Source organism: Epinephelus fuscoguttatus, linkage group LG19 (genome assembly GCF_011397635.1).
Source record: "Epinephelus fuscoguttatus linkage group LG19, E.fuscoguttatus.final_Chr_v1".
NCBI classification, from domain to species: Eukaryota; Metazoa; Chordata; class Actinopteri; order Perciformes; family Serranidae; genus Epinephelus; species Epinephelus fuscoguttatus.
In genome coordinates this window covers 3,203,307-3,227,937 of record NC_064770.1, presented here as the reverse complement: position 1 = coordinate 3,227,937, position 24,631 = coordinate 3,203,307, and the positions used below count along the sequence as shown (strand labels likewise).

The window sequence follows — 24,631 nt, the reverse complement described above, 5'->3', positions numbered from 1 at the left end:
CTTACTTGAAACAAGCAGATTTTTTAAAAGGCATGTTGAGCCTTTTGGCTGATAAGATGTATGTTCTGGTGTGGTGGATAATGCATATCTCATCTGTTATGGCTTTAGTCAGAAAACAGATTTATATGGTGTTAGATCATCTGCATGTCTCAAAAGCAAGTTCCCATGTGATATAGTCATGCAGATAGCGCTTCCAAATTTAGCATTTATGATCCATTATATTCACTTTAGCTAGAAACAAAAGCAAATATGTGTTGTTCTCATGGAAACCTCATGGCAGTGTTATAAAAATAGTACTAAATTGGTTCAGTAAACCAATCAGCTGGGAATAATGAATAGGAATTTATGGGAATAATCGTACTATTATGCCAAGACGAGAGCAGTTTAGTGGTATTTAGGAAAGAAACTTCAATTTCCTGATGGATCTCTGTGGCACAACTGATCAGTTTATTACAGAAGTCTGTCTCTGATGAACTCTCTCTTCCTGTCTCTCTGTCCTCTGTTGATCAACTGCCGTTGTCAGTTTTGCAATGAAAAGTGGTGCCAGACACGGACTCCCTGGCAGTTGAGCGTCATTTATCCCTCTTCATTTCTTTCTCTCTTTCTTTCTTTTTTTCCTGGATGTCATTTTTCCGCTCCGTTCTTTCCTGCATGGTAATTATGCTCAGGATGAATGGTGCAGGTCTGTTTCAGCAGATGGCTTTCCCAAAGAGAAAAATTTCTCGCTCAGCACTGGGAGATCCATAATTATACACACGAGCATGCGCTCACAGACACACACACGCATAAATACATGGCCATCTGTAGTTAGCTAATGATACCTGTGAGCTTATCAGTCATTTAAAACAACATGCTGTCAGTTTGGTGAAACACGCCCATGCAGTGATATCTCTGTTAGAAGTCAGGCCTTCAGGTAGCAGCCTGGCCAGCTTGGTTATTTGGCTGCTGCCGTCACATTCAATATTTCCATTAGACCTCATTCACAATCTGGCTGGTGGGGGACATTATTTGGCACCGTATCTGGCTCAGGAGCTCTAGCCGGAGGAAAGCAGGCAGGTATAATTTTCATGCCTGGAACGTGGGGGAAATATTATTCATATCATACTGTAGAATTTCATCAAACATTATCCACTGTAGGTCCCATTAGGCAAGTGACGTGGGATTATTGCATTATGAATCATTTATATCATCGTATAAATTATTTATTACCCCTGTGATAGGTGAAGCAGATTTACTCATGGAGAGGAGGAAATCAGATGATTCACTGTGGTGAATTACAGAGCAGTACCTGCTTAGACAGCCTGAGAAGTTGTCCGGTCCTGAGCGAGGAAACGCCTGATCAGTGACATGAGGCTGTGAGGTGAAGGAACTCTGACCCCTACAGGTTACTGGGAATAGTGGGAGAAGCTATGTGTGTCCAAATGAATGTGTCAGTGTGGGTGCAGGCTTCCACACTTGAGCTTGTTTTTGACTCTACTGAAGATTTAACTCTTATGAACACAGCAGGAGGAGGTGTTTATGTCAAGAGCGTGAACCTGAGGTGCAGCCTGCTCCCCCACAGTATGAGCCCCTCAGTGAACACTCTCTGAAGCATACATACACACCTCCATGGCCAACCACCACAAACACACACACACACACACACACACACACACACACAACAAACACACACACTTCCCGCTGAACCCCGGGAGATTCTAACAGATCTTTGAAAGCAATTGTTGAGGGGCAGAAGGGCAGTGGAGTAGGTGGAAAGATCACAATGGTACCCCATGGCTACCTAAACACCAGCTAAGGTCCAACTGTATCAACAACTGGGTGACTGGGTGATGATGAGATAGAGTATGGCTGTGGATTTACAGCACACCACAGCGCTGTGAATTGAGTCATTTCACATACTTTAATATGAATTGATATGAGATTGATTGACACCCCCAGGGTGAGTGGATCCTCCGGAGAGTAAACAGAGATCCATATGGTTTTGCAAGTTTATGGGCCACGAGAAGTAGAGCACATGTTGTTTGCTGTCCAGGGAAGGGAAGAGGGGGCACTTTAGTTTTATAGGATGTGTGTGTACTGCCAAAAGTACTCCTTCTCTTCCCTTCTCCTTCTCTTCGACCTGTCCACCCCTTTCCTGTGCAGAGCCAACAGCTAGCACTCACACGGGCAGATATATTCAGAGCAGCACAACAAAATTCTTACTCTTGCAAACTGAGGAGGAAAAGAGCCAAGAAAAATTGAAACAACAGTAGTATTTCTGTGGTTTCGCTGTTCACAAAATTCTTCCTCTAGTAGTCATTTTCAGCTGTCTTTGTTTTCGTGTCAGCCTTGTTTTCAGATTGCCTTTTAATCAGACTTGGAGAATGGAGAAGTTCTCTTAAAGACCTTTAATCCATAAGCACGTTAAGAATCTTCGGAGGAGTTGGGTTTCCTGGGGTGTGTACAGTATAAACTCTGAATGGCCCTGAATGGCCATGGGAAGGTATCCTATACACTGAGAGAGCTGGATGTTTGGAGGCTTTCTCGGGTTTTGAATAGTCTGTTCCCCTCAACTGGAGGCGTGTTCAGGATTTGTTTGGCAGTGTTCAGTTTTTGTTTGACTTGTTTCTCCTGGGGCTCTAAGAGGAATCTTTGTAAGTCATTTGACTTAGTCATCATCTGTACCAGCTGCAATTTGAGATACTATGATGATAAAATTGACTTTGTTTCAATACGCCTGCTTACACTATCTCCAGTGCCCCTGGCTGTTGGCTGACAAACAGGTATAGTGTCATGTAGGGCTAGGGAATATGATTGAAAACAATTGCACAATAGCAGTAAGAACATTGGCCATTAGCAGTACAAATTACAACAAGGCAAATGTTTAAAAAAAAAAAAAAAACATTTAAAGGAGCAGTGTGTAGGATTTAGTGGCATCTAGTGGTGAGGACTGCATATTGCTGCTAGCTGAGACTACTCCCATGTGCCAAGCGTGAACTCCTGGCTGACGCAAATGGTCTTATCTGGAGTCTGTGTTTGGTTTGTCCATTCTGGGCTTCTGTAGAAACATGGGGGACTCCATAGACAAGGACCCTGATTCCTATATAGATATAAACGGCTCATTCTAAGGTAACAAAACCACAACGATTCTTATTTTCAGGTGGTTATACACTCAAGAAAACATACTTATTATATTCAATATCTGCCAATACATCACCCTAAATCCTACACACTGGACCTTTAAAATTATCAAACTAAAATGCAGGAAAGATCACACAAAACTGCGCCACAACTTTTATATTTCAACTATAATTAGTATGGAAATATCAAATTCAATTAAATATTTTGTGTATCAATAATAGAGTAGGACCATGTCATCACCATTTGACGATACATGACCACATTGAGTTATTGCCCAGCCTTAGATATGTAGCTCAGAAATTTTGACACTTACTTTATTGCCTGATTAAAGCATCTTGTGTATATTATCTCATTCATATTTAAAGCAATCACCTTAAACTTCAAACCAGACAAATTTGCAGACCAGCCTGCGATACAGGAGAGAGGCTGAGGAGGTGTTTGCCTGCATTTCTGCTTGACACTGAACAAATTACTTGACTGATGAAGCTTTGTGGTGTTTTCCCTCGGGCGTGGATGAATCAGTGACTGTATACACTTAAAGTGACACAGTAATACGTTGTGTTTTGTCAGTGTGCAATCACACAATCAGCCATGTGAAGGATGAACGTCAGTGTAGCTGCTGAACCAGGGCCAAACATCAGCAGCCGCACATATACGGTGCGGCCACACATGAGTTATTGTTAAGAAGTGTTTCTGCCTTTTTTCTTAGGAAGCACTTAGATAACACTCTCCGTGCCCTCCAGTGGAGAAAGAAAGAGAGAAAGACGAAGAGAATGTAGGGTAAAAGAGTTTATTTTTATCGGTCTCACATGGGACTGTTGATTCTTTGCATCCATTCCATCTGCCCCCTTATCTCCTTCTCACTCTCTCTTTCTCTCCTGCTTTCCATTTTTCCCTCACGCTTTTCAGCTTCCTCAGTCCTTCACACACAGATTCCTTGTAACAGAATATAGAAGTGGTGACAGAGAGAGAAGAAGGGAGTGAAACAGAAAGAAAGGGAGCACAGTTAGTAAAATTTTACTGAAGTAGGGGAAGGAAAAGGACGTGAAGGAGAAAGTAGGCAACAAACAGCTGGTAAAAAAAAAAAAAAGGCATTTGCAGGATTCTCAACAGGCCTCAACAGTAACAGGGTAAAAGAGAAAATTTGTAAAATATGGCAGGGCAGCAGCTGACACCTGTTACAAGCCACACACTTGCAGATCCACCTGTCTTTACATCTCTGTCTCTGTCTGTATTTCTTTTAACACACCAAGCATGTTCTACGTAGCATGACATTACACACAAGTTTAAAGTAGTTTTATCACTGTAAAAACTTTGTCACAGAACATGCAGTGTAAGAGCGTTTTGCAGAAAAGCTTAAAACTTGGTGGATAAATTCGAGAAAAACCTGCTCTATCCGCTGCACACGGTGCCCTATTATATATTTAACCAGAGGGCACACCAGTTCAGACATGCATAGGTTACCACCTCCAGCGTGGCTTGGAAACATCCTGTTTCTTTCCAATAACACACATCGGAGCATGCTCCATAAACACACGCACACACACACCGATCCACACACAATACCCATAGAGTATCTGTCTCTGGATGAATAGCTTTTAATAACTTAGCAGTAGTCTCTGTTGAATGGTCTGTTGCCATGGACACTACTCCCATAGACAGTTTCCACAAACCAGAGACGTGTGTGTATGTGTATGGTGGGTGGATGTGGTGATGCTGGTCTCCATTCTCTCACACAGGGATATGGTTTGAGGAGAAGTGAAGTGCAGTCATCACGTCTGTGCAGTTTCCCTACAACTCTCTGACACCTCGCTGTTTATTAAACAAGTGTATCACTCTGTGGGCAATTACTGATTTCCTTTAGATAAACTGTTCACACACAAATTACACACACACACACTGCTTGTATTGTTGTCAGTTTATTTTAAGGACCAGAAGGGATGTTTCCTTTTTGCCTCTCAGGGTGACTCATCAGTGTGTATTTGTGCATGTGTGTAATTACCTTGCTGGATGTCAGGTAGGTAGAAAGAATTTGCCACAATATGCAAAGCTGAGTGTTCCCTAGATCTGTGGAGCAAAAGTAAAAATATTACATGTGGAGGATGTCTTCTCTCCGTCTTCGCCTTCCTCTCCCACACACACACGCAGCGCTGTTGCAGGTGAAAGAGGGTCAGAGGTAGCAGGCGGGTGTTATTGTGCTGTCAGTGAAGGGCTTACAGTGGATCGGCTGATGATTGATCACCAAGGTTACAGAGGAGCATAAATCTGGGACGCAGGTTTGGACTGGGAGAAGCAATACTTTGACTGCAACTTTTTTATGACCTTGTGCTTCTTTCCATTCTCTAAGACAGTAGCTGTGTTACGTGTGGCCCAATAACCCCTGCAGAAAATTAAATTAGTAATATTCCAAGAACATTTTCGCAATAAAATACAAATAAAGCAATGTACTGTGACTGTGTCTGTGATTTACAGACACATAAAGTACATACAAGTTGATACTATGAACGTCTGGAAGCATTTATTGAATCATAATTTAAACTGTTCAGGGATAAAACTGCTTTGGCTTGTTACTGTATGTCTTAACCAGCTTTTGGGTTTGGATCAAGTCCCATGATGCATCTGAGTGGCTTCAGACTAGTTCTTTATGACTTTAAGAATACTTTAAAAATCCTCATGGACTTATTAAATCAGGTTTAGATGTCAACTTCTCTGGCTGGGTCACATAACGCAGTGAGTTTATACTTTGGAGACTAAATCTGTCCCCATCAGCGCACAGGAAACCAACTAAATCACCAAAACAATGACAATAAATACCCAGTGTCAACCCATTGTTTATTACCATCCTGTGTGTACAGTAGTCTGCACGTGTGTGCACATGTGAGCATTCACATGAGTGTGTGTGTGATTTACGTCATGAAAAAAAGGTTTGTTTTTGACTGAAGGCAGAGTCAAAATATTACATGATGACAAGGATTGTTCTCTGTTTTTCCTTTGTCTCCCACAGCTGTGTTTCTCAACTATTAATATATATCCTTTTTTAAATTTATTTTTTTCATTCATCTCATCACCCTTTTTATTTTACACTTCCTGTTAATGGCTCTTTTTTACCAGGGTGTACTAGGGCTGCCCGCAATAGTCATCATTTAGGGCCGTTAGTCGACTAGTCGCCGGCATGTTTACGATATTAATTTAATTTTTAAATGATATATTTTGGGCGGGGCAACACAATGGTTTGAGTTGAAGGTGTGAGAAAGAACAGTATCAGTAATATTGTTAACACTGTGCTACATTACAGAGAAATACAAAACCGTACTAATGAACCTTCATTAATATAGGCCTATATTTTATCTACAAGTGCACGTCACACACTGAGCGAGCCGCCTGTTAATGACGCTGTCGGCAAAGCAGTAATGATTGTGCTAAGTGGCTAATGGGCATGTAGCTACTTACATGTTTCACATGATACGTCATGTTTGTAGTCGATGAATGAAGATGAGTTTACATATCACCTTGGGTTCGTCCTTCACTTTCTCAAAATGATCCCACACTTTGGATTTCCTGCCCGACATGTTATTAACTAGCCTGTGGAATAAGTGCAGGTACCAGCCCTGGAAATTAGGGGCGGTAGTCATGCCGTTTTTAACCACCTGGAAAATGCGAGATCGAGTACGGGGTGCTACTCTTGTTCCTTTTTTGCACCAGCTTTTAAGAGCACAGGTGCTTTTTATAAGTGTGTAGGCCTATTGTCTGTGCGACATATATAAAGCTCTGATCAACTTTTCCGTATTTATCAGGCTGAATATTTACGGAAGAAGGGAAAGATATCTGTCGGCTGTAACTGGTTTGTAAGGTGACTCCTATCAGACTGCTGAGCGTGGCCACTTCCTGTGTCTGTCCTTTCAAATTTCATTCCCACATGGTCCAGTCATATAGGTTTGGATTTATTTTGACAAGGTGTGGCTCCTAATAGTTTCACTTTCTTTTTTTTTTTTTTTCCTGCGACTAAGTGACCAGTGAAATCTTGCCAACCCATGACCTTTCTCATCGACTAACGTGTCTTTGACTATTCGCAGCCATCACTCAGACCTCCAAAGGCCCTTCATTTTTAACACCTGAGCTACATTATAACATAAAATATTTATTTGATAATTATTTAGGCAAAAAAAAAAAATGTATGAAGTAGGCTTTTCTGCTATAAGTATTCTTCTTTATTATTCACCCATCTTGTTTTTAATGAATTCCCCCATTATTGTCATTATTGTCTGTCACTATTTCTCATTTTGCCTTTTGTGTTTTTTTCAAGAGACTATAGTGGCCTTCAGCTGAATATTAAAGTTTAAATTTTCTAATAAAAACCAAACTTTCTCAGATTACAGTTGCCAATTTTTTTGTTGGACAGCTTCCATAACTCATGTTTAAAATTCTCATCAAAGTCAAGTTTATGAATGAATAAAAGCAGTGTGATGCCCCCTCATCTCCAATTTTCTTTTCTCTTACACCAGCCTCTGCGCCAGCTTGTGTCTTCTCACTCTCTCGGGTTCTGACACACTTCAGAGAGGGGGCATTCTCCTTGCTAAAACATTCATGAACGTTTTTGTTATTTACTCCTGGAGGAAGAGAGAGGGAGAGAGAGGGGGAAAGAGAGCACCAAAGGAACCGGTTCTCCCCTGTTCCATAACTCTCCAGCCTTTTGTGTGGGTGGTCAATGGGAGGGCGTCATAGTGTGGTTAGACTTTGCGGGTGAGAACAAAATGTGAGAAGGACGGAGGATGAATGTGTGTTTGTGTATGCACATGTTACACAAAAGGTGTGATAATGCCATAGTCATAATGCCACCTTTAGAGGTCGTTACGGTAATGAGACCCTCAATGTCTGTTTGTGACAAGTTCGGCTTTCTGCTGTGAAAGCAAATGGCGCTTCTTTGCCAGACTTGGCAGACCATCGCATTACACTGCAAATCGTGAGCTGTAGCCCATAGTAACGTGTCCGGATAGCTGATGCGGTTTAGAGTAATCCAGCAGTTTGGACTATGAAATATTAGCAGAGTCGCTTGACATTACATATTCCTCCCAGTTTTCCACTGCGAGTGCACCAAGTTCTGCTTGGCTGCTCTGGTCAAGGTCACTTCCCCATGCAGACAGTTTGATCACTGGCTCCCAGTGCTGGCATTACCTGCCCAGTCCAATTTGGCTTGGCAGTGGTTCTGTCAGTTGCCTTGCTTGGCCAAGCTGTACAATTTCTAGCCCTGAGATCACCTTGTAAATGGAATGGGAAGCTACAACATTACCACAAAAATAAAACACATAAACAAGCTCTGAGGGAGTGTTTGACGAAAAGAAGAAGAGGACCAGACTGTTGGGACATGGCCAAAACAACCGTCACGGCAGAGAGCAGCGATCCTCAGTGCACATTCAACTGAGCAGGCAGACGAGTGAATGGAGAGGTGAATCTGTGGTCACAGAAATTCTAAGTGGTTGGAAATTCTGAAAGCTTTCTAAAACCAAGGCTGTCTCTTTCAAACACCCCTGGAAACTTAATAAAATAATTGAAATAAATGTTGACCTGATGGATTTTCTTCCACTTCCACACTGCCCACAGTTGCTGTGATTTTCACAGAGTGATTATCATATTATGCTGAGCATCACTTTTCTTTCCATTTTTCTCTGCAGACATGCTGGAGTCGAACAACCTTGTGACGTTTGAAGGCCTGGCCAACAGCTCGGCTTACCACACCTTCCTGTTGGATGAGGAGAAAGGAAGACTGGTGGTGGGAGCCAAGGACCACATCTTCTCCTTTAACCTCCTCAACATCAGCAGAGACTACGCACAGGTAACGCCAGTGTTTGATTTTCAGTCTGTCTGTCTGGTGTTTCTATCCATTTATCATGACTCTAAGATTGTTTGCGTTTCTGACCGACTTAATATCTGCCTTGAGTGTGCATCTCCGTCCAGAGTGCCAGTCAGGGGCTCAGGTATCTCGGGACTTTCTTTTCTGTTTCTACAGAAAAGAGCCTCATGAATATTTCAGACCAGGGCTGTCACACACCATCACACGCTGTGCCAGGCATGTTAGCTGCTCTCTGCACACCTGGATGAATAATGGAGTAAACTGAAACAAAGTGGATAACAAATCGCATTGTGACCCCTTCAACCCTTATATACACACACATTCGTGCACACGAGCAGTAGTTGTATCGACTCACTCTGTTAAATTGATTCGAGGAGGGGGGTTATTCTTCTCTAACATCTCTAACATGCACAGGAACTGTGTTTGTGTTGCAGATCCCCTGGCCGGCTTCTCCCACCAGAAGAGACGAATGCAAGTGGGCAGGAAAAGATCTCTCGGTAAGAGCTAAAACCATCCATCTTGCAAGCGGGTGTCAGCATTTTGCCCCTCCACTCCCACAGATGTTTTTGAAAATGTCTTTGTTCTCTTGTGCTGTGAAAGAAGTGCAACTCTGCAGGTCTCAGAGTAAACCTCACAGATGCACTGGGATTACATAGAACGTACGCTCCACATATATACATGGCATTTTAATCATAAACAACATGAGATTTTTTTTCATCTTGGAGCTTGTTTATTCCATTGTGTTGGCATATCCAATCTGTCACATGGACAGCACACCGCCTGGCTCACCATAAAGTCTGATCATAATCTCAGAGCCAAGCTTGAGACCATCATTTGACCTTAATCACTCATCAAGCCTCTGGGCACTTCATTTAATAGAGTGAGGCCTTGGAAATTGCTGTGCTTTCTGCCCGACTTACGGGTATAACATTACTGCATGAGTAATAACTACTGTCATATATTCAGGGATCATCATGGGCCACGTGATTAGACTGAAATGTTTTCATGTTTCTCCATTTGTGCTTTTAAATTTCAGTGTTCGTACATTCCTCTCATTTTAGGTATTTTCCGATTCACCTAATTGGCTCGGCTTCGGCTAATTTACCCCATTTGAATCAGACAAACTTGTGTCAGTCAGTCAGAGTGTATTGGTGTGGCCACCATGCCAATTAGGACTCAGTCGCTTTAGCTAATAAACTACATAATAAAAGCATTATCCTTACCCTGAGCCCTACAGTAATATATTTGAGAACAAATTATACACTTAATCATCTGGGATTTCTAAAGCTGTACAGTGTATCCATTTGTGTAGGATAATAATCTTTTATTGAATCCAATGAGCTTCGAGGGTTGAGTATCTAAAACAAAAAAGAGCTGTTGCGGCGTTAAGATCCTGGGCTTTTTTCTCCTTACCTTACTCAACCCTCGCATGACAAGCCAAGCATCACATCTCTCCAGTTTGTGGCCGAGTGCAGTTTTAGAGCATCTTGTGTGGTGTAGTGCAACTCTATGTAAACACGCTGAGAGGTTGTCTCTGCTCCCTTCAAGCTGTGTGTTATGAATTCTGTCTTCAATAGTGCCTGAGGCAATGGGCTGGAATGTGAAATCACTGGCGATGCTGTTTGTGCCTCGGTTTCGCTGCCTGGGCATTGTCCAAGCCCTCCTGCCCTTCTGTGTGGCTGATTTGAAGCGCTATGAAGCCCTTTGTGTGTTTTCTGTAAACATTGTGGCGTGGATGAATAAGGTGCCCTGAGGGGTGGTCTTCCTGTTATAGAGTCGGAGAGTGAGAATTAAAGGGAGATGGAGAGTGAGTCTGCCGATGCCCCCTGATGTACTGTAAGCAAACACTTCTGGAGATAAAGCAGAGAGGAAAGAAAGAGAGAGATGGGTGTGAAATGTGTGGCTGTATAACCACAAGAGAGAAAGGAAAGCTGCAGCTATCGCACAGCCAAACAAATGTGCACAAAGTCAATGCCAAACATGAAAATCTCTCAACAAAATGTCGACCAAGCAGTGTAAGGGAAAAGTATTTGCTATTTAGGGTTAATATTCATATTTATTTTGCTTCCTGCTGCACATTTAGCTCCACGTCTAATGCTTGCACTCACTTTCTCATTTTTGTCACAAGCCACTAATGTAAGGTATGACATGTTGGACACACCTGTATGGTTTGAGTCACCTTGTTTGCATTGTCATGCTAAATGCCCAGACGTACGACGAAGAACACAAAGAGATCACACAGATACTGTACTTACAGTAGTGTGTTATCGTTTGTAACAATGATGTCCATCACTCGGATAATTCCACCCACACAGGCCGTATAAATCCAGGCAAAGACAGCTGCTTAAAAGACAACAAAAGCTTACACAAACAGAGGCTGCTGATGACCCAGTAAAGCCAGAGGAACTTAGTCATGCATAATTCGTGGTGCTTTTCTCTCTCTCTCTCTCTTTTTTTTCCTCTTTTTGAATATGTGATGACACATTCAGTTTTATTTGAGGTCAGCTCTGCTCAGGCATGTGCTGCACGGAGCACGGAGCAATGCATACAGCACATGCAGATGCCTGTTGTGCCAAACACACACACACACACACACACACACACACACATACTGGTTTCCATGTTTCATGGGGACGAAGTTTGTAATCATCACTGGTGGGGACCACGCTTTCTAGAGGTTCTACAAGTTTGAAAAAAATTAGGTAAAGCAGCCATTGGTCAGTGAGCCTAAACACACCTTCAAACCTTTGAAAAGATGATGTACTGGTTTCCCCATGCCAGGTGGGGACTTCTGGAAAAATGAGTTTGCATGTTTACAGGGGACATCATTTGCATAAATTTGCATACTTTACACAGATTTATATTTTACTAGTGGGGACCTATTTTTATATTTACATGGCAAACAATGTAGTAAATTCTCCAACATACTGCATTTGGGATGAGATGAAACCTTATTACAAATATGGAGTTAAACCACATAGAAAATGTCGAGTTTAACATCCACTGTAGCAGCATCTAGAATCATGCAGAATGCCTGACATTATGAGTGATTAGAAAACACTGTGCCAGTGATGCGGGGTACTAAAGATGATTCTTAAAAGAGTGGATATTGTTACAAATTTCACAATTTTAAGTGGCAAACCAAGCAACATAAATACTACCCATGTCATCACATTACATATTTAACCTGTTCCAAAACCTTCATAGCTATTTAAAAACAAGGTGCTAAGAGGGTAAATACATTTGCATTAGTCAGCTGTCACTTGCCTGAATGATTAGACCTGTGGAACTAACTCCAGTACCCGTTAAATATATGGAGAGACTGATTCTCAAGCATGTAAAACAAAATATATCATGTCTGGTCTTGTTAGCCTACTACTCGGTCAACTCACCCAGAAATCAAACTAATTTGATGTGCATAACATGCTTTTATTGAAACAGGTGAATGTGAAAGTGTTTACATTGCAAAATTACAATTCTGCAATGAATATAACAGTATGTGTATAACAAAACATACACATGCACAAGTTCCACAACTTCTGTGATGTCATGAAGACTCAAGCTTTTAAAGAAATACCTGTCAAACTGAACAATTGGCTTCATGAAACTACATTTTAAATGTAGGAAATGTTACATTCAACTGAAGGAAACACGCAGTTTGGCTGAGGAATCATACTCAGAAAAAACAAAACTTCTCCACAACCCTTTTCTTTGTATTCGCCATACCATTTAGATTAGACTATTTAGACATTTTCCTTTTTAAGGCCGTAATCCTGTTGTAGATATAAAATTTCAAGTTCTTCCAGTCTCTCTTCCTGAGAGCTTCAGGTTCAGCCCGTAAACATTTCTCACAATCTCTCTTCGATGGTACAGTACAAGATCGGATGAACTGATTCATTTGCCTCTCTACTGCCCTAACCTCTGCCGGCTGCCAGGGTGTTCTTTTCTGTGGAGCTTTACCTGTAAGGGAGGAGACAAAAACAAAGGTATTAGTAACAGTGTAAGGGAAACGGTACAGTTCCAAGCTCTGCGTCAGTATATACAGTACAAGTGAAATTATGAGGCTGATCAGAGCTGAAATAAGCATCTGTCCTCAATGATTTGATCACAGTGTTCAGCTCTCAGTCCATCAGTTTACAGCTGACATAAACCTACATCCGAGCCACCACTTGTCATCAGATCCCATTCTAGGCCAGAGGAAGACCCTCAAAAGTGCTTAAGTTTTTGAGATTCCCTTATGGAGGTGGAACAAAGAACGACAATGTTTTCCATCTTCTCTAAGGTCTCCCACATGAAATGGATTCTTGTTAGGAAAATAACAATTTAAAGTACCTCCAATTACCCACCAGTGCTTGGGGCCACCAGACTGAGGGTTGCAAAGATGGTTTTCATTAATCTCCTGTCTCCAAATCTACTGATATTACTGCAATAATAATAAAAATGAGTAAAAAAAACAATCACCTTTGGAGGAATGTCCCACAGTACTGACTCCAGAAGATGCTCCATGCTCTGCTGATGGCCGTTTGTGTTGCTTGTTGAAGAGATTTCATTCCCCACAGTACCTGAAACAGTTTCCTCTGTTGACGGTTCTATGAAATATATATACACATATTTGAAAAGACATACTTCAAATGTACTACAAATATTCCGGCCATAGAAAACAAAGGTATGTCATTTATTGTTGCAAGAATGCTTTAAATTGCAAAAAGAAAAATCAGTGCATTAAACAAGTTTTAAAAATCTGTGTTTTCTTCATTTGTAACTAAATCTAAATATTCTATAACTAATAAATGATCAAGTTGAGGTTATATCTACTTCACGTCACATTGTTGCATCCAGTATTAACTTGACAAAAGTTTGTTTCACTTGTGTCATTCAACACCCCAGCTTATTGATGGTCAAAGCCTGAGCACTGTCTCTTTTCATCTCTTTTTAGCAAGTCAGTTGAATGATGGCCAAGTGGCTAATGATATATCCCATTCTATATCTATGGTTGTTTAGGGCACAGTGTTTGAATTAATATTCAGATACTTCAGTTTGCCTATCCTTGAAGCAAAATTACTAATTTCACCCCAAAAAGACTGGCACAAGGAAAAGTCCTGCACTGTACTCAGTTACAATCCACCAGTGCTTGGGGGCCACCAGACGGAGGGTGCAAAGATGGTAGGAATCTTTCACATTAATTTCATCTACTGATATTACTGCAATAATAATAAAAGAGTAAAAAAACAATCACCTTTGGGGAATGTCCCACAGTACTGACTCAGAAGATGCTCCATGCTCTGCTGATGGCTGTTTGTGTTGCTTGCCTGTTGAAGAGATTTCATTCCCCACAGTACCTGCAACAGTTTCGTCTGCTGATGGTTCTATGAAATACATAACATAGTTGAGGGAAAAGAACAAAAAATAAAATAAATTAGTGGAACGTGGTAATTTTAGTGCCTATGCTAATGGTCAACATGAACACTTAACATTTACCAGGCTGAGATTTTGTCAGGACACACCTCATAGTGAACAGTAAGACATTTAGAACAAGAATATGAAAATGTTCTTGCATGAAGCTAAATAAATCCAACAACTTGGCTGCTCAGCAGGTGGTTAGATGTTGCACATTCTCAGAACCCATCGGCTGTATTCGCATCTGACTTCCGGCAGACAGCGATACAGCCTCTGGGGCAGACCCACTGATGTTTTACTATTCCGGTTTTATTTTGGAGGATGCGAATTTCTGTTTCCTACTTAAGTTTACTCCCCACTCATTGTTTATAGTCCGACTAGAAACTGGAGGCGACAATGGAGTTGGACTTGAAAGACGATATCAACAACCGTATCCTATCACAAGAAGCACCCGGCTCAACCGTGATTGGACAATATCACGTGGACTACAAACGCCCTACAACCGGAAACCAGGGCTCTTCCGCTCTTCTTCTGGAGGGAAGATCTCCGGGTTAGCCCACAGACTCTACATTCACTATGTAGAGTCTGTATATATAGAGACTAGATGTTGCATATACTGGTAGCCTTAATCATGGTGCAACGCATGGAAAGTAAGGCTGCTGAAGGCTTTAAACAGATAGAAAGAGCTACTACATTGCAAATATACACTGAGGATACTGTACCTTGAATACTACATGAGTATGAAACTACAGTACCCATGTAGGAAATGTACTTTAAAAACAACCTTTTTTTTTTTTTTTTTTTTTTTAAACATGAAATGACTGAAACATACCATCAACAGCAAATGAACGATTTCCATCCTGTCTGCATGCATCTTCCTCATCACTACCCATAACGTTTTCTGCAGGAGACATGACACACTTATAATTCGGTCAGACAAAAAGAATAGACGATACATCAAGTACAGTGAAAATCAAATATACCATTTGGATCAATTGTGATTTCATCCAAGTTCTTTCCATGGAACTCAGCCAGTCTTCCTTTCTCAAGTGCCAGTAGAACTTTACTGATCTTTGCAAGTTGCAGGGTCTTGTCAGGGAGTCGATAAAACTCTCGGTGGATCCTGATGTCGTGACCAAGAAAGTTCGCTAGTTGGTCCATCTCTGTGTCAGTCATGTTGAGCACTGTTGACAGAGTTGCAGCATGTTTTCGCAGTTTGGTTGATGACAATGCCTTGGGACACTTTGCACCACACGACTTTGCAAAGCCACGTATACAGTCTGAGCCACGGAGATGTGACATAGCTGCAGGTCTTGCAAACAAGTAAGTATTGTCTTGAAGAACCCCGCAGGCCTCTCTTTGCTGAACGAGGAGTTCCAAAGCATGGAGCATTTTTGGAGTCAGGAGAATTGGAACTGCTCTGCCTCGCTTTCCTCTGGTGACAATTCTGGAGAAATGTCTGCAGAGCTTTTTTTCTACTTCAGACAGTGCCCAGTCCAAGTCCTCATGGGGATCCGATGTGTCCCTTGACAAAAAAGCCGACAGAGGCATGCTTGCCACCTCTCCTTCTCTGCGTCTGTTAAACAGGATGGTCTGTGTTAAAGAAACTTTTGCAAGGTCGATCCAGGCCTTTGTAGAGTTACTTTAAGACAATGTGATGCTGCATTCATCTAGTCTTTCACTGAGAAACTGGTGCATTCTTTGCACATCCTCAGTAAAGGGCATTAGAGTGGGTGCATTCCACTTGGCCTCAACGATGTTCCTTAGTGCTGTTGCAGAAACCAATGCGTTCCACTTCTCATTGTGCACTTCTTGGAACTCAGACGCACGCTTCACAAGCTCTTGGTTGTTGGAAATGAGTCCTTGAGCTTTCAAGAGCTTGCTGACTTTTACCAAAGCATTTCCAAGTTTTGTTGCCAGTGATGGAATGGCAAATGTGTTGGTACTGCTCTCATAGCCGCAAGTACTTTTGACAGCTTTGACCATCTCCACATAATTCGCAGGATTAATGAAATCCTCCATCTTTTTTAATCTGGTATGTTTCCTAGCATTGTCCAGCAGTCGTCCCAATTCACGCATTTTTCACGGATGCACTGATTACTTTTTAATGTCATTCCACATTTATTGAGCAAGTGCTGCCCATATTCAATAATGACATGGTCATTCTTAATTATTTCTGTGACAGGATCGTGATTCATGGCACTGACAACTTTCCACAGCTGCCTGCTGATATGTGAAGGCACAGGTGCAGTGTATGCACATAGAGCCTGAACACGGTTCTTGCCAGGTTTTGGGTTGACTGATCCAGGCTTGAGTCTACAAACTCGCATATGTCTCCATAGAACATTTCGTGTGAAAAGTCCCTGGCAGTACGCACAGTGCATGAAATCAGTTCCCTGTGCTTCTTTTGGTGGCCGTTTACATGGGACAAGTTGTCCCTTTCCTGACTCCATTACAGTGGCATTATGGGCATAGTTGCCTTTGTTCCGAATATATTCTAGCAGACGTTTTCTCTCTTTGGACTTTTTGGAAAGCTAAAAGCTCTTGCCACCTCCACCTTATTTTTGTGTACATGTTCCAGATGTCTTGCCATTTTGGCATATGGCTTTCTGCAATAAAAACAATAGTTTCTCTTATCGTAGCTTCTCTTGCCATTTTTATTTTGGTGAGAACTAACTACTAGACTATCACTGGTGTCCTGACTTGAGCAGGGTTCTTCCTCTACAGTAAGTTCAGGGCAGGGTTCTTCCTCTACAGTAAATTCAGGGCAGGGTTCTTCCTCTACAGAGAATTCAGATGTAACGGAGTGGTGTCCAATCCAGGTGTTGTGGTGTCACATTCATTAGGCATATCTGAGCCAGGGTTTAGCAGAGAATCAAGAAATTGGCGTTTTCTTGGACTGAGGTCAGTGCTAGAATCACTGTCAGTGTCCGGGTTAGAATCTGGAACATACTCCTCTTCATCTCCACTGACTGATGTCATGCTATCATACAGTTCTGTGTCTTCAAGGCATGTGTCCTTCATCTAAGAGATTTTTATTTGGAAAAATAAAAATTAAAAAGTCACTTAGACATATTTTCTTTAAACTAACATTAAATCATGTACTTTATGAAAGACTGTGGAACATTTCTACAATGTTAATCCAGGCACTTAATTGTGAACTTACTATAATGCTTTTTGTCCGTCTTAGTCTCGGTACAATATTTTCATTTTCATTATGGAAGTCCTTCGAGTCTGTAAACACAAGCAACATCTTAAGTCATTATACAGTATGAAATTAAACAAACAAGTACAAAAAATTAGTGTATGAAGCAAAATGTGACCGGGACATTCTTTAGAGAGTGATGATTTTTGTTTTACAAAGTAAAATGTATTGACACTAGTTTTTAAGTCACTAGTTAAAGGAAATTGATTATTTTCCAACTTGTGTCCAATCGTCTTCAATTCATTTCTCTAACCTAGTGACATAAAAGTTAATTAAAGAGAGTCCTCCTTGGTGGAGCTGAGGCAGAGCTGCTCACTGCCACGGTCGTGCTATAATCGGGGCAATTTTTATTTAAAGTACATCCAGTCGTCCACTAAGTGTTTTTATCTACACACTGACCGGTTCTGGTTGTTGAGCACCTATGCCCCAGTTCCACTAAGGAAGACTTTCTTGAAATTTTGTTTACATCACTAGGTTAGAGAAATGAAAATAAATAAATAAATTTAAGTTTGGGACTTCGATGTCAAAGGTTATTCGAAAAAATAACAATTATATGGTTGAAAAAATAGCACAATAAAATAAGTTTTGTGTAGAATTTGCTACATTTATAATTTCTATAAAACAAGGTAAAACAAAGACATTTTGTGAAGTAGTGAAAGTCAGAGAGGCTACTGCAGTTCTCATTTCGATCTCAAATCAAAGATTGAAATTGGTGGACAAAAGTACATGTGGGTCATTATATAATTTGGGACATTCTAAGTCCATGAGCTATATGTTGCATGTATTTTTAGGAAATTTAAAAAAAAAGATTTTTATGTTAACAATTAAAGCTGTCCTGTGGAGTTTTGTCCACACAACCTGTGTTTGCTTTCACACATCTTCAATACAACAAGCTTAATGGGGACATTTTTACACACCATGTTATCATCCTTTACGGGGACAAAGCATCTCTGGGTTTTATTTAACACTAATGGTATCATAAGAAGTGCACTGTGGGGACATCGTAAATGTGCCAGATCAAGGTGATAATTGGGCCAAAGGAAAATATCCAGACAGGTTCAGATCCATCTTCAAAGTCCCTTTAACTTTTGCCTCATTGAGGTATTAGATTTAACTGTTAGTAGACCTGATTGACAAGAAATTACCCTCACAATGACCTCATTTGCTTTGTTTAGTTGCTTAAACCAAACGTACAGAGGCTGTTGAAGTAAACATCAAGTGATGAAGGTGAATGTACCTCTTGAGTAGTGTCCTGTAGACACAAAGCTTCTTCCATCCGTTTCTCAGACATGGCAGCAGGATGGGAGCTCTTTGCAGGATGAATATCCATGGCACACAATGTCATCTGCAATGATTTACAAGGAAAACAATGAAAATATGAGGACCTTTAGGTCAATTTAATGTAAACACCATGTAAAACTCAAGTAGATAAATACATGTTCTTAAGGATCTGTAAACTTTAGTACATGCCAAAACACCAGACTTCATAAGAAAAGAAAACACCAAACTGTACTGTAATATTTCAGACTAATGAGTCAACCTCTGTTTGCTTTCACACATCTTCAATACAACAAGCTTAATGGGGACATTTTTACACACCATGTTATCATCCTTTACGGTGACAAAGCATCTCTGGGTTTTATTTAACACTAATGGTATCATAAGAAGTGCACTGTGGGGACATCGTAAATGTGCCAGATCAAGGTGATAATTGGGCCAAAGGAAAATATCCAGACAGGTTCAGATCCATCTTCAAAGTCCCTTTAACTTTTGCCTCATTGAGGTATTAAATTTAACTGTTAGTAGACCTGATTGACAAGAAACTACCCTCACAATGACCTCATTTGCTTTGTTTAGTTGTTTAAACCAAACGTACAGAGGTTGTTGAAGTAAACATCAAGTGATGAAGGTGAATGTACCTCTTGAGTAGTGTCCTGTAGACACAAAGCTTCTTCCATCCGTTTCTCAGACATGGCAGCAGGATGGGAGCTCTTTGCAGGATGAATATCCATGGCACACAATGTCATCTGCAATGATTTAGAAGGAAAACAATGAAAATATGAGGACCTTTAGGTCAATTTAATGTAAACACCATGTAAAACTCAAGTAGATAAATACATGTTCTTAAGGATCTGTAAACTTTAGTACATGCCAAAACACCAGACTTCATAAGAAAAGAAAACACCAAACTGTACTGTAATATTTCAGACTAATGAGTCAACCTCTGTTTGCTTTCACACATCTTCAATACAACAAGCTTAATGGGGACATTTTTACACACCATGTTATCATCCTTTACGGGACAAAGCATCTCTGGGTTTTATTTAACACTAATGGTATCATAAGAAGTGCACTGTGGGGACATCGTAAATGTGCCAGATCAAGGTGATAATTGGGCCAAAGGAAAATATCCAGACAGGTTCAGATCCATCTTCAAAGTCCCTTTAACTTTTGCCTCATTGAGGTATTAAATTTAACTGTTAGTAGACCTGATTGACAAGAAATTACCCTCACAATGACCTCATTTGCTTTGTTTAGTTGCTTAAACCAAACGTACAGAGGCTGTTGAAGTAAACATCAAGTGATGAAGGTGAATGTACCTCTTGAGTAGTGTCCTGTAGACACAAAGCTTCTTCCATCCGTTTCTCAGACATGGCAGCAGGATGGGAGCTCTTTGCAGGATGAATATCCATGGCACACAATGTCATCTGCAATGATTTACAGGAAAACAATGAAAATATGAGGACCTTTAGGTCAATTTAATGTAAACACCATGTAAAACTCAAGTAGATAAATACATGTTCTTAAGGATCTGTAAACTTTAGTACATGCCAAAACACCAGACTTCATAAGAAAAGAAAACACCAAACTGTACTGTAATATTTCAGACTAATGAGTCAATCTCTGTTTGCTTTCACACATCTTCAATACAACAAGCTTAATGGGGACATTTTTACACACCATGTTATCATCCTTTACGGGGACAAAGCATCTCTGGGTTTTATTGAACACTAATGGTATCATAAGAAGTGCACTGTGGGGACATCGTAAATGTGCCAGATCAAGGTGATAATTGGGCCAAAGGAAAATATCCAGACAGGTTCAGATCCATCTTCAAAGTCCCTTTAACTTTTGCCTCATTGAGGTATTAAATTTAACTGTTAGTAGACCTGATTGACAAGAAATTACCCTCACAATGACCTCATTTGCTTTGTTTAGTTGCTTAAACCAAACGTACAGAGGCTGTTGAAGTAAACATCAAGTGATGAAGGTGAATGTACCTCTTGAGTAGTGTCCTGTAGACACAAAGCTTCTTCCATCCGTTTCTCAGACATGGCAGCAGGATGGGAGCTCTTTGCAGAATGAATATCCATGGCACACAGTGTCATCTGCAATGATTTAGAAGGAAAACAATGAAAATATGAGGACCTTTAGGTCAATTTAATGTAAACACCATGTAAAACTCAAGTAGATAAATACATGTTCTTAAGGATCTGTAAACTTTAGTACATGCCAAAACACCAGACTTCATAAGAAAAGAAAACACCAAACTGTACTGTAATATTTCAGACTAATGAGTCAACCTCTGTTTGCTTTCACACATCTTCAATACAACAAGCTTAATGGGGACATTTTTACACACCATGTTATCATCCTTTACGGGGACAAAGCATCTCTGGGTTTTATTGAACACTAATGGTATCATAAGAAGTGCACTGTGGGGACATCATAAATGTGCCAGATCAAGGTGATAATTGGGCCAAAGGAAAATATCCAGACAGGTTCAGATCCATCTTCAAAGTCCCTTTAACTTTTGCCTCATTGAGGTATTAAATTTAACTGTTAGTAGACCTGATTGACAAGAAATTACCCTCACAATGACCTCATTTGCTTTGTTTAGTTGTTTAAACCAAACGTACAGAGGCTGTTGAAGTAAACATCAAGTGATGAAGGTGAATGTACCTCTTGAGTAGTGTCCTGTAGACACAAAGCTTCTTCCATCCGTTTCTCAGACATGGCAGCAGGATGGGAGCTCTTGCAGAATGAATATCCATGGCACACAATGTCATCTGCAATGATTTAGAAGGAAAACAATGAAAATATGAGGACCTTTAGGTCAATTTAATGTAAACACCATGTAAAACTCAAGTAGATAAATACATGTTCTTAAGGATCTGTAAACTTTAGTACATGCCAAAACACCAGACTTCATAAGAAAAGAAAACACCAAACTGTACTGTAATATTTCAGACTAATGAGTCAATCTCTGTTTGCTTTCACACATCTTCAATACAACAAGCTTAATGGGGACATTTTTACACACCATGTTATCATCCTTTACGGGGACAAAGCATCTCTGGGTTTTATTGAACACTAATGGTATCATAAGAAGTGCACTGTGGGGACATCGTAAATGTGCCAGATCAAGGTGATAATTGGGCCAAAGGAAAATATCCAGACAGGTTCAGATCCATCTTCAAAGTCCCTTTAACTTTTGCCTCATTGAGGTATTAAATTTAACTGTTAGTAGACCTGATTGACAAGAAATTACCCTCACAATGACCTCATTTGCTTTGTTTAGTTGCTTAAACCAAACGTACAGAGGCTGTTGAAGTAAACATCAAGTGATGAAGGTGAATGTACCTCTTGAGTAGTGTCCTGTAGACACAAAGCTTCTTCCATCCGTTTCTCAGACATGGCAGCAGGATGGGAGCTCTTGCAGGATGAATATCCATGGCACACAGTGTCATCTGCAATGATTTAGAAGGAAAACAATGAAAATATGAGGACCTTTAGGTCAATTTAATGTAAACACCATGTAAAACTCAAGTAGATAAATACATGTTCTTAAGGATCTGTAAACTTTAGTACATGCCAAAACACCAGACTTCATAAGAAAAGAAAACACCAAACTGTACTGTAATATTTCAGACTAATGAGTCAACCTCTGTTTGCTTTCACACATCTAAAATACAACAAGCTTAATGGGGACATTTTTACACACCATGTTATCATCCTTTACGGGGACAAAGCATCTCTGGGTTTTATTGAACACTAATGGTATCATAAGAAGTGCACTGTGGGGACATCGTAAATGTGCCAGATCAAGGTGATAATTGGGCCAAAGGAAAATATCCAGACAGGTTCAGATCCATCTTAAAAGTCCCTTTAACTTTTGCCTCATTGAGGTATTAGATTTAACTGTTAGTAGACCTGATTGACAAGAAATTACCCTCACAATGACCTCATTTGCTTTGTTTAGTTGTTTAAACCAAACGTACAGAGGCTGTTGAAGTAAACATCAAGTGATGAAGGTGAATGTACCTCTTGAGTAGTGTCCTGTAGACACAAAGCTTCTTCCATCCGTTTCTCAGACATGGCAGCAGGATGGGAGCTCTTTGCAGAATGAATATCCATGGCACACAATGTCATCTGCAATGATTTAGAAGGAAAACAATGAAAATATGAGGACCTTTAGGTCAATTTAATGTAAACACCATGTAAAACTCAAGTAGATAAATACATGTTCTTAAGGATCTGTAAACTTTAGTACATGCCAAAACACCAGACTTCATAAGAAAAGAAAACACCAAACTGTACTGTAATATTTCAGACTAATGAGTCAACCTCTGTTTGCTTTCACACATCTAAAATACAACAAGCTTAATGGGGACATTTTTACACACCATGTTATCATCCTTTACGGGACAAAGCATCTCTGGGTTTTATTGAACACTAATGGTATCATAAGAAGTGCACTGTGGGGACATCGTAAATGTGCCAGATCAAGGTGATAATTGGGCCAAAGGAAAATATCCAGACAGGTTCAGATCCATCTTCAAAGTCCCTATTAGATTTGAGTAGAATTAAATCCTGATTGACAAGAAATTACCCTCACAATGACCTCATTTGCTTTGTTTAGTTGTTTAAACCAAACGTACAGAGGCTGTTGAAGTAAACATCAAGTGATGAAGGTGAATGTACCTCTTGAGTAGTGTCCTGTAGACACAAAGCTTCTTCCATCCGCTTCTCAGACATGGCAGCAGGATGGGAGCTCTTTGCAGGATGAATATCCATGGCACACAATGTCATCTGCAATGATTTACAAGGAAAACAATGAAAATATGAGGACCTTTAGGTCAATTTAATGTAAACACCATGTAAAACTCAAGTAGATAAATACATGTTCTTAAGGATCTGTAAACTTTAGTACATGCCAAAACACCAGACTTCATAAGAAAAGAAAACACCAAACTGTACTGTAATATTTCAGACTAATGAGTCAACCTCTGTTTGCTTTCACACATCTTCAATACAACAAGCTTAATGGGGACATTTTTACACACCATGTTATCATCCTTTACGGGACAAAGCATCTCTGGGTTTTATTGAACACTAATGGTATCATAAGAAGTGCACTGTGGGGACATCGTAAATGTGCCAGATCAAGGTGATAATTGGGCCAAAGGAAAATATCCAGACAGGTTCAGATCCATCTTCAAAGTCCCTTTAACTTTTGCCTCATTGAGGTATTAAATTTAACTGTTAGTAGACCTGATTGACAAGAAATTACCCTCACAATGACCTCATTTGCTTTGTTTAGTTGTTTAAACCAAACGTACAGAGGCTGTTGAAGTAAACATCAAGTGATGAAGGTGAATGTACCTCTTGAGTAGTGTCCTGTAGACACAAAGCTTCTTCCATCCTGTTTCTCAGACATGGCAGCAGGATGGGAGCTCTTTGCAGGATGAATATCCATGGCACACAGTGTCATCTGCAATGATTTAGAAGGAAAACAATGAAAATATGAGGACCTTTAGGTCAATTTAATGTAAACACCATGTAAAACTCAAGTAGATAAATACATGTTCTTAAGGATCTGTAAACTTTAGTACATGCCAAAACACCAGACTTCATAAGAAAAGAAAACACCAAACTGTACTGTAATATTTCAGACTAATGAGTCAACCTCTGTTTGCTTTCACACATCTAAAATACAACAAGCTTAATGGGGACATTTTTACACACCATGTTATCATCCTTTACGGGGACAAAGCATC

General features: G+C 40.3%; 3 protein-coding genes across 5 annotated transcripts in view; 2 read left to right on the top strand and 1 right to left on the bottom strand.

The window, feature by feature from the left end:
• Positions 1 to 9,596, top strand: part of LOC125879524 (semaphorin-3ab-like) — a 32,599-nt gene extending 23,003 nt beyond the window's left edge. The window contains exons 4-6 of the mRNA XM_049561467.1: positions 8,790 to 8,950; positions 9,403 to 9,465; positions 9,585 to 9,596. Coding sequence (XP_049417424.1) covers positions 8,790 to 8,950; positions 9,403 to 9,465; positions 9,585 to 9,596 — 236 coding nt within the window. The remainder of the gene's footprint in view (positions 1 to 8,789; positions 8,951 to 9,402; positions 9,466 to 9,584) is intronic.
• Positions 1 to 24,631, top strand: part of LOC125878814 (TANK-binding kinase 1-binding protein 1-like) — a 276,535-nt gene that overhangs the window by 155,905 nt on the left and 95,999 nt on the right. The window lies entirely within an intron of this gene.
• On the bottom strand, positions 14,201 to 15,998 carry LOC125879523 (uncharacterized). Its single transcript, XM_049561466.1, has 3 exons — positions 15,349 to 15,998; positions 15,198 to 15,266; positions 14,201 to 14,334 (listed from the first exon to the last, which is right to left on the bottom strand). The coding sequence occupies exons 1-3, from the start codon at positions 15,914 to 15,916 to the stop codon at positions 14,201 to 14,203; spliced, it is 771 nt and encodes a 256-aa protein (XP_049417423.1). The 5' UTR covers positions 15,917 to 15,998.

Excerpts from the sequence above, each read along its gene's own strand:
- LOC125879523 (XM_049561466.1), bottom strand. The coding sequence starts at position 15,916 with ATGCCTCTGTCGGCTTTTTTGTCAAGGGACACATCGGATCCCCATGAG. Across the intron at positions 15,267-15,348 it reads AATCACAATTGATCCAAATG|AAAACGTTATGGGTAGTGAT; the intron begins GTATATTTGATT and ends TGTCTCCTGCAG. Across the intron at positions 14,335-15,197 it reads TCGTTCATTTGCTGTTGATG|AACCATCAGCAGACGAAACT; the intron begins GTATGTTTCAGT and ends TGTATTTCATAG.